The 17828-nt window shown below is 36.3% G+C and overlaps 2 protein-coding genes across 3 annotated transcripts; one reads left to right on the forward strand and one right to left on the reverse strand.

Moving 5' to 3' along the window:
* Positions 1–264: 264 nt before the first annotated feature.
* On the forward strand, positions 265–5739 carry LOC107867166 (the record flags this gene model as incomplete). Its single annotated transcript, XM_016713299.2, is given in 2 exon segments — positions 265–416; positions 4944–5739. Coding segments are annotated over 2 exon segments (518 nt in total), but the record flags the coding sequence as incomplete, so codon positions are not given.
* Positions 5740–6248: 509 nt separating this feature from the next.
* LOC107867168 (kinesin-like protein KIN-4A) lies at positions 6249–17611 on the reverse strand. 2 transcript variants are annotated; one of them, XM_016713301.2, is made up of 26 exons: positions 17005–17611; positions 16100–16246; positions 15845–15994; positions 15105–15358; positions 14253–14431; positions 14055–14179; positions 13309–13345; positions 12654–12745; positions 12455–12565; positions 12215–12328; positions 11800–11887; positions 11514–11626; positions 11162–11260; positions 10958–11071; positions 10760–10876; positions 10605–10685; positions 10351–10422; positions 9776–9869; positions 9569–9600; positions 9382–9479; positions 9182–9280; positions 8827–9048; positions 8201–8354; positions 7692–7838; positions 7270–7581; positions 6249–6682 (listed from the first exon to the last, which is right to left on the reverse strand). In XM_016713301.2, the coding sequence occupies exons 1-25, from the start codon at positions 17128–17130 to the stop codon at positions 7354–7356; spliced, it is 3093 nt and encodes a 1030-aa protein (XP_016568787.1). In that variant the 5' UTR covers positions 17131–17611; the 3' UTR covers positions 6249–6682; positions 7270–7353. The 2 variants fall into 2 exon arrangements, with proteins under 2 accessions (XP_016568787.1, XP_047267106.1); XM_047411150.1 differs by having other exon boundaries at positions 11514–11641; positions 17005–17545.
* Positions 17612–17828: the final 217 nt, after the last annotated feature.

Below are 17828 nucleotides of genomic sequence, written 5' to 3' on the forward strand. Positions count from 1 at the left end.
GAAGGCCCAATATGCTAAACAATCGGCCGAGGGAACGATGATAGATGAGGCAGAAAGGAAAGGTGAATGTTCAGGTGGGAAGGGGCAAATATTCCAGAAATATCTAGAATCTTCTGGTTGGCTCTTCGCCATTTCTCTTTTTTTTTAATCTTTATTCAAATAATAGAAGATTCGGAAACTGAATATCTCCGGTGTACAGATCGAAACTTCAAACTGTAAACTGAAATGCCATGGACAGTTCAGACACTGACATGATGGAGGCGGGGCCACCGGAACCGCCGTCGTCACCGCCGCCGTCGTCACCGCCACCGTCACTGCTGCATTCAGTTTCAAACCAAGACGGCGTCGTTAGAGATATGCTAACTACCGCTCGCCAGCTTATCGATCAAGGCAAACCTTCTCAAGCTCTTCAAGCGGTAATTTTATCCTATTCTGAAAAATAAATTATTTGATTTTTAGTTCTTCGTTTAATTGAACATGAATGCTAGTTCTTACTACTCTAGCTATTGACTAAGCGGTGAGTTCCTAACAATTGCTATCGAATTGCGAGGAACTGATTACGAAACTGACGATGTAGATTTTCGCATACTAGATATGTGGATATCATTATAATTAAGTGTATGGTTTGCTTGCAACTTTTAAACTACACTATTAATTTTTGTGATCACGATTGCTATTCGGTTACTTAACAAAAAAAATTATCTGTTAGCTAATAATCAACAATGGTTATACGGAAGCTGATGTAGTCCTGATCATTCTTTAATAGTAACCAATCTAAGTAATGTCAGGTAGTTGAATAATTCAAACTAGACAGATGATGCGTAACACTTTCATAAATTGGATTTGAAGGAAAATTCATTGGTAAGCTGTTGTTTCAAAGTTATCCTTTATCTGATTAGAAGGTCATATTTATCGTCTTGGGAAAAGTTCAACACTTTCTATATTGTACATGTAAGACCATTTTTTTATTATTGTATTATCTATGTGCTAGACATGGTGTCGCCTGTCGGTATGAGACTTGTATCTTATTATAGGTATAGGAATATATCTGACAATTCTTATCCTTGTGTTTTTTTATTTTTTTGGATAAAGAATTCAACTTTGTGTTTTATTATGTATATCTTGTGTGCATAATTACATAGGCTTTGGGTTTGCATGTATACAGGTTATATCCTAATTCTAGGCTACATGTTCTGAGTTCATAGCTCACATAGACAATGGTATTATAAAGTTGTAATATGTTAGAAAGAGATTTACCCCTACCTATTTTGGGATGTAAGATGCACCATTCTGTAGTGATTGTTAGTGAAGACTCGCTAAGAGCATCTCTCTCGATGGATATAATAGATTGTTAGATGTCATAGTCACTTCAGGGATAAGTTTCCGTGAGTTTAGATGTTTAAATAGGTACCATTGTGAATGTGCTCAACATATTCCAATACAGATAGTGTATAGTAAGACGCCATGTCATTGGTGACTTCTCATTGTCTGTCAATTTCGTTGTTAATGTCAATGAAAGATGAATATGCGTTTAATGGAAGAAAGAAATGTAGATAACATGCTAAGACATCATTAAACATTTTAGTACCGCACTGTAAGTTTGTCATTGCCACTCCATACTGTTTTCTTGGTAATATAAGAAAGTGTATTAGACTCTGTGACACTGTCTTTAGATTAAGAAACAAAAAGTTTTTGCAGTAGTGTTATTGTAAAAAAAATTCTGCAGTTCACCTCCTTGTCTTTTGAGGCCTACTTGGTATGTAAATATCTATCATCTAAAATTTCTGATAAGGGGTATGAATTTTCTAGAAATTTACTGGTAAGTGACGTGTTTGTCCCCTTTGTTTTTATGGATTAGTTAAGCAACATGTATCATTTAAATCACATTTCTAATTATTTTATCAGTAACTTGTCAATAGATGAGTGATAAGAAAATGAGTCTTTTCCTTCTATATATTTCTTTTGGGAGATAGAATCTCTTCTATAAATAAATAGTTGCTTATGGAAAATGCGTTCAAATATGTAAAAAGCAATCATCTTCTGTCAGTTTAAGCTGACTATTATACCTGTTGTCATCTGCAAACCAGTTCTAGTCTTTTAGTTTCTTCTTTCAACAATTTGGCATTGTGTTAACTATAAGTAATTAGTTAGTTACAGGAAATGCATTCAAATATGTGGCAAGCATCTTATATCAGTTTAAGCTGATTATACCTATAGACATCTGGGAAACAGATTTAGTCTTTTAGTCCCCCTTTCAACAACTTAGCATTGTGTCAACTATGAATAGTTAGTTATATGTAACAACAACAACAATATATCCAGTGTAATCCCACATGTGGGGTCTTGGGATGGTAGAGTGTACGCACATCTTATGTAAAATGCATCCAAATATGTCAAATGAATTATCTTATGTCAGTTTTAGTTGATTATACCTATAGCCATCTGGGAATCAGATCTGGTCTTTTGGCTTCTCCTTTCAACAATTTAGCATTGTGTTATTACGTATAACTACTTGTGGATTTTAGCGACGAAGCACCATCAAGACAAGAAATTCTGGTTAAAACAGCTAAATAAATGAGACCAAACAGACCCTCTCTGAGAAAATTTTCCAAAAACTTGGTGTTTGGTGGAATGGTATGAGTGGATAATGATGCATAAATCAGTTTTTCCAGTAAGATGAGCTATAGGGAATGGATGGCAGGTTGTTGCAGTTGATATTAGGGGTGTGCATCGGTCGGTTCGGTTTGGTTTTATATATTATCGATTCGGTTTATTGATTTTCGGTTTTTAAATATGGTAAACCAATAAGATATTTTTTATCAGTTTTCGGTTTATCGGTTTTTAGTCCTTAACGGTTCGGTTTTCGGTCTAACCGATAAGAAAATATTCATAAAATAGAAATAGTAGTAACTAACATGAAAAAAAAAATCGAATCTTAGTTGCAGCCAAAAATCCTACATAATGTGTTTTAATTTACAAGAATCTTCAAATTTGAACTAAATGTTATTAGGATAAATTAAGAGTTTGTATAATTGAAATAATAGGTTTGTTAATTGGTAGAAATTAAAGAGAAATTACAACAACAACAAACCCAGTGTATTCCCACCTAGTGGGGTCTGGGGGGGTAAGATGTACGCAGTCCATACCTCTACCTCTGATGAAGTAGAAAGGCTGTTTCCGATAGACCCCCGGCTCAAGGCACGAGATACCACACAAACACATAGTAAAGCACAGAAGCACAGAAGCAAATTAAAGAGAAATTAAGAGAAATATATTCTCTTATTCTTATTGGGTTATCGGTTTACCCAATAACCCAATAAGAAAAAATTGAACCGAACCAATAACGCAATATTTTTTTTTATAAAACCATTAACCCAATAACCCAATAACAGTAAACCAATAACATTTTTATCGGTTCAATTTATCGGTCGGTTCATTTTTTGCACACCCCTAGTTGATATATTTTTCCTTTAATTTGTCCTCTTTTATTCATTTGGGGGAATGTTTTCCAAGGGTTGGAAGGGGGGGGGGGGGGGTGATATTGGCTTATAATCTTGCGTCTGTTAGCCTTAATCTCTTGTAATGGTGCCTGTAGCAGTTACATTGATCCATGACTCAGGGCTGCAAATTTAGAGGAGCATACATGCTATTACGTTGTAATTAGCTTAAATGCCATCTTTTCTTGGATTTCAGTGATACAATGGTAACTCGGAACCAAAATAAACCACGAAATAAAAAAAGTGACCAAAATAGGCCACGTATTTAATAAGTTACCAAAATAGGCTAAACGTAATAAATTATTACGTTTTATATATTTTTCTTAACGGTCAACTGACGGAAATGAAAAGTAAACATTGTTTGTAAAACGTAATAAATTATTACGTTTTACACAAAAATAAAAAAAAATAGTGTGTTATCACATCCATCTTTATGTCAAATCATGTAGTTTGTAATAATTTATTACGTTTTACAAATAGTGTTTGTACTTCGTAATAAATTATTACAAACTACACCTGCTCATATCCCATCAAATTTACTTTCCCTCTTTTAAATGTAACCTCCACCCCACCCACCCAGCTAACCGTCTCACCCCACCCCAACCCCTTACCTTATTTTAAATGTAACCCTCCACCGCACCCCAACCCCACCTAACCGTGCATGTTATGAGATGCAGTAACTTATAGTAGACAACTCTACTTTGGCACATCTTTCAAGTTTAAGAGTTTAAGAGAAGGGATAGATAACATGAGGTGGTATTCACGTAAGTAATATAAGTTAACAGGAACTGGAAGAGAGTTCAACTTTTGTATACCGGCTGTTAAAAGTTGATGCTCCAAAAATTTCATGAGAACATACCAGATAGAGACATTTATTAGAAGGATCTCCCTTTACTTTAATAGATGCATCATGTATATAGTTAACAATATAACTTATAGATGCAGTACATACCTCAGATTGCATTTAGCTATCGAGAGATAAACTATAGTGTGGGGGGTTACATTTAAATTAGAGCAAGGGGACAGGGACAGTTAGGTGGGGTTGGGGTTGGGTGGGACGGTTAGCTGGGTAGGGTAGGGTGGGGGTTACATTTAATAGAGGGAAAGTAAATTTGGTGGGACATGGGCAGATGTAGTTTGTAATAACTTATTATGAAGTACAAACGTTGTTTGTAAAACATAATAAATTTTTACAAATTACATGATTTGACATAAAGATGGATGTGATAACACACTGCTCTCTTTTTTTGTTTATTTTTGTGTAAAACGTAATAAATTATTACGTTTAACCTATTTTGATAACTTATTAAATAGATGGCCTATTTTTATCATTTTTTTTTATTTCGTGGCTTATTTTGGTTCCGAGTTCACACAATGGTATCATATAAACTTTGCCTTTTCTGACTATGTTCATGTCAATCTCATACTAATCAAATAAGCCAACAGGTGGTGGCGGCCATGAGAACCAAAGGCGGTGAGCAGGCAGTATTTCAAGCCCTTAGTCGTGCCCAGGACCTATACCGAAATAAAATACAGACAAATGCGGCTGCAGATGAGCTGGCTTCTTTGTTTGCTGAGTGTGCCATTGCCGAAGCCATCCCTGCCATATCGCAACCTTCTGAACATAATACAGTAGATAAACCAACTGAAGTAGATGCTCATGGAAGTTCAATACTATCTGAAACTGGCAGGAAACAGATAATGCTTGATGCATTCTCTGATGGAAGCAGCTTTGTTTGCTTACAATGTGGGGGACTGGTTAGCACCCATCGCAAAGATGAGCACTACTCATTCTGGTGCTGCAAAAATTGAGTCAGCTTCCGACTTGGATGGAATACGTTTCCTCGCCAAGTTATTGGATATAGTGCTGCATTTTTACTGTCACTACTCATCATGAAATGCATTATAGCCGGTGGGTTCTAGTATACATAATTTTCTCTTGGCTCCAGACCTACTATCTTACTAGGCATGTTGCTCTAAGCATTACATGGCCGACTTGGTTGCTGAGGTTATGAATGCCTGTGGTCGCACCAAAAGTCTTAGGGTGGGTTATAGATGTTGACAAATTCGGTTCTTTGAGGATGTTGTGCATTTGAGGATGTTGTGCATTTTGTACTGTTTTAAGATGTTTTCAAATAATTGAAGCATGTCTCTATAGTGAGGTTGTAAATTATGGTTTGCCTCTGAGAACTACAATTTGTACCAATTGATTATGAAAGTGGGGCCATAAAGGTTTCTAATAGCATGACGTGCGACTTCCAACATATCATCACCAAAAAAGAAAGCAAAATATTATCTCTAGTGCATGCAAGCAATATTCTCTCCATATAAAACAATACACCCGGTGTGATTTCTGAAATGGTGTGATTTCTGAAATGGGTTTGGAGGAGTAGAGTGTGTGCCGGCCTTATTTCTGACTTCTGAAATAGAGAAGCTATTTTTGATAGAATCTCAACTCAAATAAAAACATTACGAAACAGTTGGAAAAGCAAACATGGAATGAAGAGAACTTTCAAAGTAATACTACAACTACTAGTATATGAAGTAATACTACAACTACTAGTATATGAAGTAATGCTACAACTACCCGTCCTTTACAACCTCCTGTCTATGGTTATGAATGCATGAGGATGCACCAAAAAATCATCTGGTTATAGATATTGACAATAGAAGAAAGTGAAATACAAGTCTCACAATGGAAATATTGAAACAAAAACAAAAAAAGGATCAAAGAAAGAAGGCTCCAGCTGCTACAGAAAATGTTGCATATTTCATTACTTTATAACAAAATCAATGTTTGTGCTTACACACAATGTACATTCCACAAATTTATCAAGAATTACACAAAGAATCCAAAGGAAATTATCTTTTGACATGCTACTGCGACCAGTTCCTTCGAGTTGATTGTTATTTGCCAAAATGTATAAACAAATCTCGACCTTGTCCTATAATCAATCTACTAGCAACTTCATCATCCACCTTCTAAGTATCGTTCTGCAACTACCAAGACAATCCTATGTAGCTTCAACATATTCACAAGATGCTGCTGATGAATAACCACAGTTTAAAAATTCAAAAAATCTAACAACTCCCAACTAAAATCCACTCCTGTAAGACCCCAACACCTAAAACCAAACTCCCCTTCACGGCTCCACCACTTGAACTGCAACCTGCACATATAATACCTGCATTGAAAATGGCATTAACCCTTGACAATAAATTATTTAATAAAGAGACCGATAGATGTAGCATATGGAAGTGTCATTAAGCAGGTAATTTGACCTTTATCACTTCAGCAAACAAAGAATGTTATTGCTTCTTGATTAAACCATGATATAGCTCATAATTCACTATTTGTATCGCAATGTTAGTTCCCAGTTATGTGAAAGTATTGTTGTCAAGATACAAACTCTCCTACGGTAACATATTCCTTGATAAACTTCTATTGTTTCGTCCTTCATTATATTTTCCTTTCGGCTAAAAAAGAGTTTCGTTGCTTCTTGATTAAATCATAATATGACACTAATAATTCACTCTATTTGTGTCGTAATGTTAGTCTTCCTAGTTATGCAGGTCAAGTGACGGACACTCCAGTAAAATATTCCTTGATAAAATGTTCTCATTCACTTAGAGGAAGACATGATTTCATCATCACAACACCAATATTACTAAACCAGTCAAACAGGTATTCAATTTCTTGGAGGCAAAGGCAGTTAAAACTGAGAGAAGAAGTGAAAGAAATTTACAGTACAATTGGAAAAATAGAACTTACCAGCGCTTATTTCCAGTTTCTTCCCGTACCATGTGTAAGGGCTCAAAAGAGATCAGAATAGAATATACAGTTGGCACGAATAAGCTAGCGGCCATTTCTGCACATAATATCTGGCAGAGCCTGGGTACGAGGTCGTGACCTCATGATTGTTTCATCACTGTGTCTAATCCACTCGGAGAGTTTCCAAGGTTTTTGCCACTTCCATTTGAACTGTAATAGCCACTGATGATGACTTCTCTTCCACCTCCACAGTTTCCCACCTTGTCCTGCTACTGTTAATTTCTTCATTGACAATTGGCCTAGTGGCACCATCTGCATCATTAGAGCTCTTATAGTCAACAGCCATTTTCGTTAATAATGCTAACTTAGAGTTAGGGAACTGTCGAACAGTCAAAGAAGAAAAAGTAAGATATTAAAGCAACCTTTCGTGTTTGATCTATAAAAGCTGCAGCCTCTCTCACTGATGCATTAGCAATGCCAGCTGAATATTTGAGTTGTTTTTGTGCTGGTACAGGGATTGGAGATGGCGGACCGCTCATTTCGTCAGCGAAGTGCTTGATAGAGTTACCCTGTTACACATTGCAACATCATCAGTTTAAGAAAGATGTAAAATACAAGCCACCACTAGAATCCATTTTGATTTTGTCAACGGATGTATTAACTCAAGTGACAGTGCAAAAGTATAAACAGCAAGAAATAAAGTTCTTTCACAGAAGGGTAACAGGGGAAAAAACAACTTTGGGTTCTGAACATGAGCACTTGAAGTTGGGAAGTAAATAACCCGATAGCATACATTAAGTCTCCATCATCCATGTCTTTCAAACTCACAATGCACTATTTAGAAACCTTGCATGCTTCGCCTAAAGTAAGATCTAAAACACATGATATATGATTTTGGGACTGAAGCAAATACAAGGGAGTATGATCCTACCGAAGCTGGGGAAGCCAATGCAATTGAAACAGCTTGCTTAAGATCCTTCTCCACTTCCTTTCTCCTAATTTCACTCTGCCGCAACAGACCAATGAGTTCTTTCATCTGCTCTTTCATTTCCTTGATCTCAAGCTCCTTCTCCCAAAGTTGGCATCTGGATAAAATAATGAGAGTTGAGGCAAAAAAAATCATCCAGGCTGCCGCAAAATAGTACTAAATGAGATTTCGTGTGTACAAATTTTCTTCTTAGTTCGTAGCTAGACATCTTGTCAGAAATCTTTCAGAAATCTTATTAACTATGAGGTGGAGATCATTATCGCATGTACCATATGAGATTGTGTTAAAATGAAGTATTGTATACAATCATTCTTAAGGATATCTTTTTGGCCTGAAAATTCACTATTGAATCCAAGCAATACACACACCTAATCCACTGCTAAGCTCAAAAGAGATCTCTCTCCAGCTAGTGTTTACGATAATTTTAGTTGCACTAGACCTTCACAGTTTCTCTATTCACCGTCCTGATTCCTTCTAGAATAATGAGCATACATAATATAGCTATGTCTACTTATGAAGCTTCAGACCATAACTCATACTACAAGATACAAAACACATCAGTAGAATACCGTGCATCTGCAAGAGAATTGAACATATATTGGAGTAAACTTTTTGCATCCCCCATTGAGCGTAGTTGGTTCCAACGTCCACGATTGCTGAAGGCACGCTCTCGTTCTTCAGCTTCTGAAAGTTGTGAAGCCATGGCAACTAAAGAATTGGATGAAATGCCCAACATATTCTCTAGAGAAGCAATTCGTGCCATTCTAGCATTTGGTGACATTGAAGATGCCCTGAACAGATAAACATGAATAGGAACTTTGTATAGTAATTTAATGTACTCTTTAATGCTACTTGAGCTGCATTTTGGAGAATTACTAAATCCATTACTGGCTAACAGATCAGAGATACATTTAGTATATGTACCTAGAGAAACCATTTTTACCCCTTGGAGGACTCAGTCCTTTTGCAGCAAATTCGTCAACTTGTTTCAGAACTGCTAGCTCTTCACCCAGTGCAGCTCGTCTGAGATGAAAGAAACCATTTTTAGAATACAACCAAGGACATGTTGAGTGTGTACATATTAAGAGAAAATCAATTCAGGTATAATAAATTTTATTACGTACACTTGACTTTGCTTCTCATACTCATGACGAACTTCATGAACATTCACCATCACTTCAAGCTCATGATCAAGCCAACGTTGCAACGATTTCTCATTGCTCTGAATCCACAAGATACTTGAGTAAATTATTTGATCAAAAGGTACAGAAACAAATTCCATTAGAGTGCAAAATAGAACAAGATTAGTACCTGTCCATTTGCTACATGACCATTGCTTGTAACTGCAAGTTAAACAGAACATTAGTAAGTTAAAAATGTAGAAGTAGTAAGAGTATAAACTTCAGTGGAACCTACTATGAGAGAAAAAAGTCCTTGTAAACCATATTTTTAATAGAAACAGAACTGTACCAGTAATCCACAAAAAGGCATCAGACAAAAGCTAAACATAGTACAAACCTGAGTTTTCGCGACTTGAAGATTTACGCGCTTCTAGCAATTCTTTGAGTCTCTTGGTTGCCATTGCAGCCTCCTCTGTCTTTCTTTGAAGAACCTGAAATAAAAACATGATGCCATATAAGATTCAGATATTGACTGTGATCACCTGCTTATGTGAGCTCGACTCTTGTGCATGTTATTCTACTAAGCCATCAATTTCTGAAAGGTACAATAGCTACAATATGGCAGGAGGTGTACTATTTTATCTCTAATACACACTGTATTTGGTTTGCGCTGGGTCTTCTACAAATTCTGTTCTGAACTTGTGATCGAAGTAAAGTTTACTAAGAAATAGGCCGTCTTTTACTCTGGTACAAAGAGATGTTCAAGTGGCTGAGCTTTTCTTTAAAGATCAACTTGAATCCCCACTTACACATGTCCATTTCATGACGAGGACTGTCTCATTTAAGTTAGACTTTAGACAGCTTGATTTTTTGCTTGTCACAACTAGAATATACATCAAGTTTCTCTTCATTAGAACAGTTGGAGAAGAATGAAGGACAATGCAAAGACATAGAGAAACGTAAAATGCTAACCATCTTTTGTCGCTGATTTAAAGCTTGCAATTTATGTCTCTCGTACTCATTTCTTCTCCCTTCCTTCTTTAACTGCATTCCAAAGAAATTATTGTTGGTTAACAGCATAAAGTAGATTTTCCATAAGAATGAATTGCATTTGCCTTATCAGTAATGTTCATAAAGAGAAGACTGTTATGAAAACATTTATGGAATGGTTATCCACCATATTACAAGAAGAACGGTTGGTGAAAAAAGTAAGAGCAGCAAACTACCTGCAGTAACTCTTTTTCTCGAGATGCCTTCCACTGACGGAATTGTTCAGCCTCTTGTTTAATTTTATGCTGCAACTGTACCTATAAAAGGAAAGAATCTAAGTTGCATATAAGTGTTACAAATGGTGTTAATCAAGGCAGAAAAGTAAACCAACCTTCTGTGCTTTGATTGATTGTATCTCATCTTGCAAGCGCTTTGCTGCATCATCACTCTTCTGTTTTTGCTTTAAAAGATGAACCTGGTTCTCTTGTTTTTTCTTAAGATCTTGTATCTGTCAGACAGCATGTTTTAGATATTAGAGTTAATCATGACACTCACGCCTATACAATGAACATGGTACAGTTGGGCAGACCTGTGCTTCAAGGGACTTTAGTTTCTGGGAATGTGCGTCTTGCAATTTTATTGCTTGTCCATCGGTATTGGCTGCACGGTTTTCAACCTCAGCTAATAATCTATCCCGCTCTTGCTGCATCAAAAGGTCAGTTCACAAAAGGGAACATCAGTTTGACAAGCTCAGATGACAATGTGTGATAATATTTTCATTGCTTTTTATTACCTGCACCGCTCTTTTCTCCTCTTCAAGTTCCAAAAGTTTTTTTCCAAAATGTTGCTTCAGAGCCATGGTATCAAAGCCTCCATACAGTTTCATCTCAGACTGAATTATTGATACACAGAAATATACATCAAATCACCACATGCATCAAAGATAGGAAATGAGCAACCAGAGAAGGTGATCATCCATCAGAATTGCACAGCCAAGAGTGTTATCCCATTTTTAAATTCCATATTCACAATTAATGTTTTTTTCCAATAACTATATTCACCAAGTATACCAAAAAGAACAAACATCTAAATACAAGTTTATTACAGTGAAATATGAAACCATTACGCGCAAGAGTCTGCATTACCTCCTTCTGCTCTAAGCGCCTATTTAATTCGTTCAATTCTTTGTCCATTGAATCTTGCAGGAGGGTATGTTCCAACTCTTTTGCTGCTTCGTCATCCATATCTCCTGAATCACCTGGCAGTACAGAGACTGGCTCCAACTCAGAATATTGAACCACTTAGACATTTAGGCTTTAAATTCTTAAGACAAAGAAAATGGCTTTCTTATCCTGAAAACATCCCAGTCCCAAACATACTAATCGGAATCTAAACCTCATTGACAAGTACCAAAAGTTGAGAGTGGCATACCATTTTCACTCATTGGATAGTCAGATGACTCTATACTTTGCAAGCCCCTTTTGAGCCCTTCGCTTTTCACTGAAAAGACACCATTAGCCTGAAATAAAGATGAAGATTGTCTTATGCAACTAAGTTGGAACAGAATTCCTCTTTGTTTTTTTCGTTTTTATGACCAAGAAATCTCTGATGACCAGTGGGGCATAAAGTTCCAATCACGGTGGATAATGCCCCGTTCCACCATCCCTTTACCCTTCTCAAATTAAATACCAATTACCAAGATTTTGTCTGCAACAGGATTCAATCGTGATGCGCACCTAACCACACATCACAAGGTGAACTCTTACCACTAGACCAAAACCCTGGAGGCATGATAACTCCTCTTACTTAAAATGGCTTCTATGAAAGTGGGGAGCTTAATATATACCTTCACTTCTGTCCCACATTGATCAGTGCCAGAGCCTCTTCTCCGGTACTCAAGCAATTCTCTACTTAGCTCCTCATTAGTAGCTTCAAGCCATGAAATCCTGTCCTTGAGTACCTAGACGAGAAATTTCCAAGTAAATCTCATTGTCATTTAGTGAAGACTGAAGACTATCCACAGCTTTAATTTATATTTAAAAAGGTTTTCTTCTGATATCTACCCCCGGAGCACAACAAAATTTACCTGAATTTCATCAGAGGAAGCACCTCCTCCACGGGCGCAGAGTTCTGCCTGCAAAAACTCTAGTTGTTGCCGCATCTTCAGCATTTCACTAGATACAGGATCTCGATTGACCTGCACATTATTTAAGGATAACTGCTTAGGATTCCTTATCCAGAAATGACAAGAATATAAATGAAATAAGGTTTGTCATCAGACTTACAACTGGCTTGTTCTGAATATTGCGAGCCCGATTTGCATATTTAAGAGTGTTCAGAGTTTCTTCAGCATTTATATCAGCAGGACTAATGCAAGCTGGAAACAACATAAACAAGAACATAAGCAAGAACATAGAAGGAATCTGCTTGTTGCCAGAATAAGACATGGCAACATCTCAAGGGCCGTCAAGAAGAAGGATACCAATTCTAATTAAAGTCAAAGATACAACTACACATTTTTAACTTAGATAAGCTTTATTTCATTCTGCCACAGGCCACTTTTATTTCCTTGTTTTTTCTCCTTTTATCTGACAGTGGAAGATGTATACAATAAAAATTGTGTCATCATGTGCCGGATATATACACCTCATGAGGTGTTCCCAAAACAACAGTACTTTGAGTTATATGTTATTTATATAAGATCACCTTCAGTGACAAACTACCTATTAGAAAATCTTTGCATTTGGCTGTATAGCATTGTTTATTCTAGGTCCAGAAGAAAGAATATAGTCGGTATCCCTATGTCATGGTCACAGTGCTTTCATTGGAAAGATCCAAGCGTATTGAAATTCAGTAAAAATGAGACATATAAAAAAGATCTTTCACTGTGATATTTGTTCCATTCAAAATAGAAAGAAAAAGGTGTTAAACTGGAATTACCTATCATGACTGTCCGACTGTTGCCGCCAAGTGAATCCTGTAATTTTCAGTTAAAAAAAAACAACAAATAACTCAATTAACAGGACAGAAATAAATCAACAAGGGAGAAACAGAAACAAAGCCACTTCTGAAAAATGAAGATATTGTCAAATCCTAAAATATCAAGCGCCCTAATATAATATGGTATTATTGCCATACTCAGTTCTCAATTTTTGTTCATTTTCCAATGTAATTCCTCTCCACCGATATGACTTCTTTTTTCATGCTTCCCCAGTGAGAAAACTTAAAATTGAGGTCAACTGACGTTTTATTGTAACACAATACAGAGTATCAAGGATTTTAGGAGCACCTTTCAATATTAGAATTCAGATTACAGCACTGGTAAGGATTGGACTTATTCAAATTGGCCTTTGGAAAGAGTTTGAAGAAACCATTTATTATTTATATTGCATCATAACTATTGACAATTGAGGAGCAAGAGGTGTTCCTGATGTCAATTACCATTTCAAGAACAAAAAGGTGTAAAAGAGAACTCATTTGATCAAATGAAACAAGAGGTGGTTTTGCATTATTATTATTAGATGAGTTGTCGTGCCCGTTCACAGCTTCAACATACAGTACACAAATGAAGAGATGCTCATACAGAACTGAAATGTTTTTCCCATTTCTCAGAACTGGATCTTTTTGTGCTCAGTAATTTTAATGACATGACGTAATACTGGGATAACCTAAAACATGAAACCAACCTGCAATAGCCGAGTGAGTTTACTGTCTCGATATGGAACATGGACGCCTTCTTTCCGCTTTTTCTCATCTCCAAGTGCACTAATGACATTTCCAAGTGCAAGAAGGCCTCTATTTATGTGGACTCCTGCAACGAAAAATAGGTCAGCAACCATCATGCAAGAGAAACTTTCAGAAACAGCAAAAGTCAAAACAAGAACCTTCTTTAAAACGGAGACCATCTGATCCCGTTCGCTTTGCTCGCTCTGAACCAGCAAGATCTACCAAATGCAGCTTGGCACAAAGATATTCTTCAGTCATGCATTCATTGCTATTGCCATCATTAGAACCATTCTTGCGCATCTGCTCCATTGTAATGGTGAATATGGCATGAGAGCGACTGAAATGTGAAAGCAAAAGGGAGATAAATTATCTTATTGTGTAGTGTAAATGTTTACAAATGATTCAGCAGAAAGAATGCATTTTCATGCATCAATACTCAACCCTTTCAGGATACAAGCGAAAAAAGAAGGATTTAATAACTCTTGCTATTAGTTTGCATGTGTTCTTACAGTCGACTTTACAAATTCATGTATCAAAGTATTACTCGCTGAAATATTTTCTTTCTTAACAAAGGAGAAAGTCCATTATTAAATTAATGGAACATTAGCAATTTGAATCAAATCATGCAACATACAACAGAGGTTTTAGTTAAAGGTCATGGAAACATGCACCTAGCAAACTAAAAGGCATGCTTTTCTGTAAGGTTTCTTCAGTTGATAACTTCATTGACATGCAACTGTTTAAAGAAACAAACTTTCATAATATTAAGAGCAAGCATGCAATAAAGTACCATGTTCACTTCGACGGATTTTACTATTCTAAGTTAATTTTCTGCCTAATATTACGAAGAAACACATTTAAAAAGAGAAATATAACTATAAGAAGAAAAATTTTAATGTCAGCCTATTTTCTTTTGAAATTTCGGAGTTAATGTGAGAGTCTATCATATTTCAGACCAAAATAACCAAAGGAGAAAACAGTACATATTTTACAATTAACTGTGTTCCAACCTTGATTGGTTATTCATATTTGTACTGCCTGTGGCCCTGCTAAGTGATCCTTGCTCCAGACAATCCGCCATTTCTTTGAGTGTTCTTACACTGCGTTCGGTGGATCCTGCCAATGTAATAACACCACTTGAAGATTCACGAATTTGTATTGGGGGTTTCCCAGGACTAGCTACTTTGCTATTGTGTCCATTTGTTGTCTCTGATTTGTTAATAGAAATAGAATCCAGCAAATCTCGTACTTCTTCTTTGTGTATCTGGAAAATGAATTATCTTAGTAAAAATGCTACATAATTACTGTGACAAAGCATGCATAATGTTACTCAACAGAAAAGCCTGCCCGGAGGAGGTTTGTACAAAGAACCACATGATAGGGGGGGAAAAGTTAACGTCAAAAAACAGTTTGATCAATGTGTAGAAACAATGTTTGATCGGTCTATAGGTTCAAAGTGAAGAGAACTGAACGCAGACCATAGCGTGATGCTGCATCAACAAGAAACTTCATATTGGAAGAGTTAACCAGTATTGTCTAAGTGCAGCAATTTACGGAACATATGAGCCATCTAGTAAAATATTGAGTACTCTTTGGTTTCAAAAGCAATTTGCTTGGACAAAATAATCGTCAGTAATAAAAATGCTTACAGCCTCAACAAAATGAAAAGGGAATCACAGAAAAAATTATAAGGGCATGCAGCGGTTAAGATTTCAGTAAAAAACTTAAATAAGGAAATGAGTAAGTAAACCTCAATGAAAGACACATGCAACTGGAACTCTGCCTGATGCTTCAACGTCTCAATCTTGTTGAACAAAGAATTCATAACATGGGGTATTAGTCCAGTTTGGAAACCATCTTTGAAACCAGTTCCCATGGTGTATGTTTTCCCTGAACCTGTCTGCATTTTCTCAAAATGTAAGTCGAAAGAATATGAAAACATCCACAAACTTAACTGTAGCCTTTATTACAGAACCACAATTCTAGCATACACAAGATGATTTACCTGTCCATAAGCAAGAACGGTGGCGTTATAACCTTGGAACAAACCATCAACAAGAGGAGCCACACACTCTTGATACATGGCAGCTGAAGGAGAAGCTGTGCTCCCATAAACATGATCGAAAGTAAAGGAATGTGTACCAATTTGCACCTGCAAACCCACCAATTATCAGCCTTGAAGTCAGTCGAAAACAGCATCAGGAGAATTATGCATTAAATAAGTCCAAAGGGGAAGAATTTGGAGAAAGAAGAATATGCAGTTTACGAGCTACAACTAAATAAATAAGTAACCTTTATACATTAAAAAAAGTTTAAAATTACACGCATGATGATTCTTTTGGGAACTTTAATTTTTATTCAGGAGAATTATATTGCATTTGCTATACAACGCAAAACTACAAAACAACTAAGAAAAGGTCAATCAACAGATCTAAATGAAACACAAAATTACAGGGAAAGCAAAGTAAGATTCTAGTCCTTGTATGAACCCCATACAGCACCAAAAGAAATTCTTTTTACCCAATTTTAATTCACAAACAAAAAATCTTCTTCCCCAATTTAGACTCACACTAGAAAGAACCAAACACAACAAAATCTTAAGAGACCCCATTCACCTAACTGGTGGTCTCAATGCTCTTACTCCCTCAACCCACCCAAAATTGGATTAAATTTCGACAATCAGACTAATTGACAGTTAGATTCTTCACCATTTTACCACAAACTATTGGACTGATCCTCAGGATATCAATTAAATCAGAGTTAAAAAATCCAATCAGACCAACACAGACACATATACTGAAACATGCAGAAACCATAACATCATCACACATTAAGATCCAGATCTCCAAAACAGTCATCAATTCAGAAAGCTCCCCATAATGGTGAACCCAAGAATCCACATTACAGTACCTGAGGCTTCCCATGTACAACAGAGACACAATCTTTACAACCCTGAAGCTTCTCATCTCCAATGAGTGGCCTTATATGAACTGCCACTTTCACACAACAATCCTCTCCACCAGGTGAAGTTTCCATAAGGAAAAACCTCAAGAAAAGAAAACACACACACACACACACAGAGATAGTCAAGAAAAGGAAAATAGTAATGGTGGGAGGAAAAAAACAGTTAGCTTGAAGATTTTTTTTTCAAGAATTGGAAAGGAAGTTTTAAGGGACCAGAAAGTGATACACCAGCAACAGCAGCAGCAATAACAGTAGCTATAGAGAGTCGGTGACAAAGAAAAATAGAAATAAAATAGAGAGAAATCAAGAAAGCTAGTTATTCACACACAAAAAAAAACAATGTAGAAGAATGAGAAAGAGAGAGAATGGAGAAAAGGGTAGTTGAGGGAAATGGAGAAGAGGGGGTGGGGGTGTTGCCGGGGGGGGGGGCAATGGAGGAGTATTTCACAAGATGGAGATTGTGACTGTAGCTTTGTTGGGTGTTAGTAGTGTAACTACAAGGACAGCAACAATGACAACAACTACTAAACATAAGATGTTCATTTTCTTTTTTGGTTTGTTGCCTATACTTTTGAGGTTTTATTTATATGCCAATATAATGAATAATGTAACAACTTTCACTATTGTAAAATTTGATTATGGTAGGTAATTAGATTGTATAAATGTGTAATTTGATATGAAAAGAATGCATAATACATAATTGACCTGGCATTTAACTTGGTCTTAGTTAATATTTATGTCTTTCAATTTTGATTGTAATAGGTAATTCA

This window comes from Capsicum annuum, chromosome 4 (assembly GCF_002878395.1).
Source record: "Capsicum annuum cultivar UCD-10X-F1 chromosome 4, UCD10Xv1.1, whole genome shotgun sequence".
Classification (NCBI taxonomy): domain Eukaryota; kingdom Viridiplantae; phylum Streptophyta; class Magnoliopsida; order Solanales; family Solanaceae; genus Capsicum; species Capsicum annuum.

What these genes read in the sequence shown, in the direction of transcription:
- LOC107867168 (XM_047411150.1), bottom strand. Translation starts at nt 17,130, where the DNA reads ATGGAAACTTCACCTGGTGGAGAGGATTGTTGTGTGAAAGTGGCAGTT. An exon ending in CTTCCTCTGATGAAATTCAG is followed by an intron (nt 12,329 to 12,454) that starts GTAAATTTTGTT and finishes TTTCTCGTCTAG; the next exon opens with GTACTCAAGGACAGGATTTC. An exon ending in AATCAATCAAAGCACAGAAG is followed by an intron (nt 10,686 to 10,759) that starts GTTGGTTTACTT and finishes TTCCTTTTATAG; the next exon opens with GTACAGTTGCAGCATAAAAT.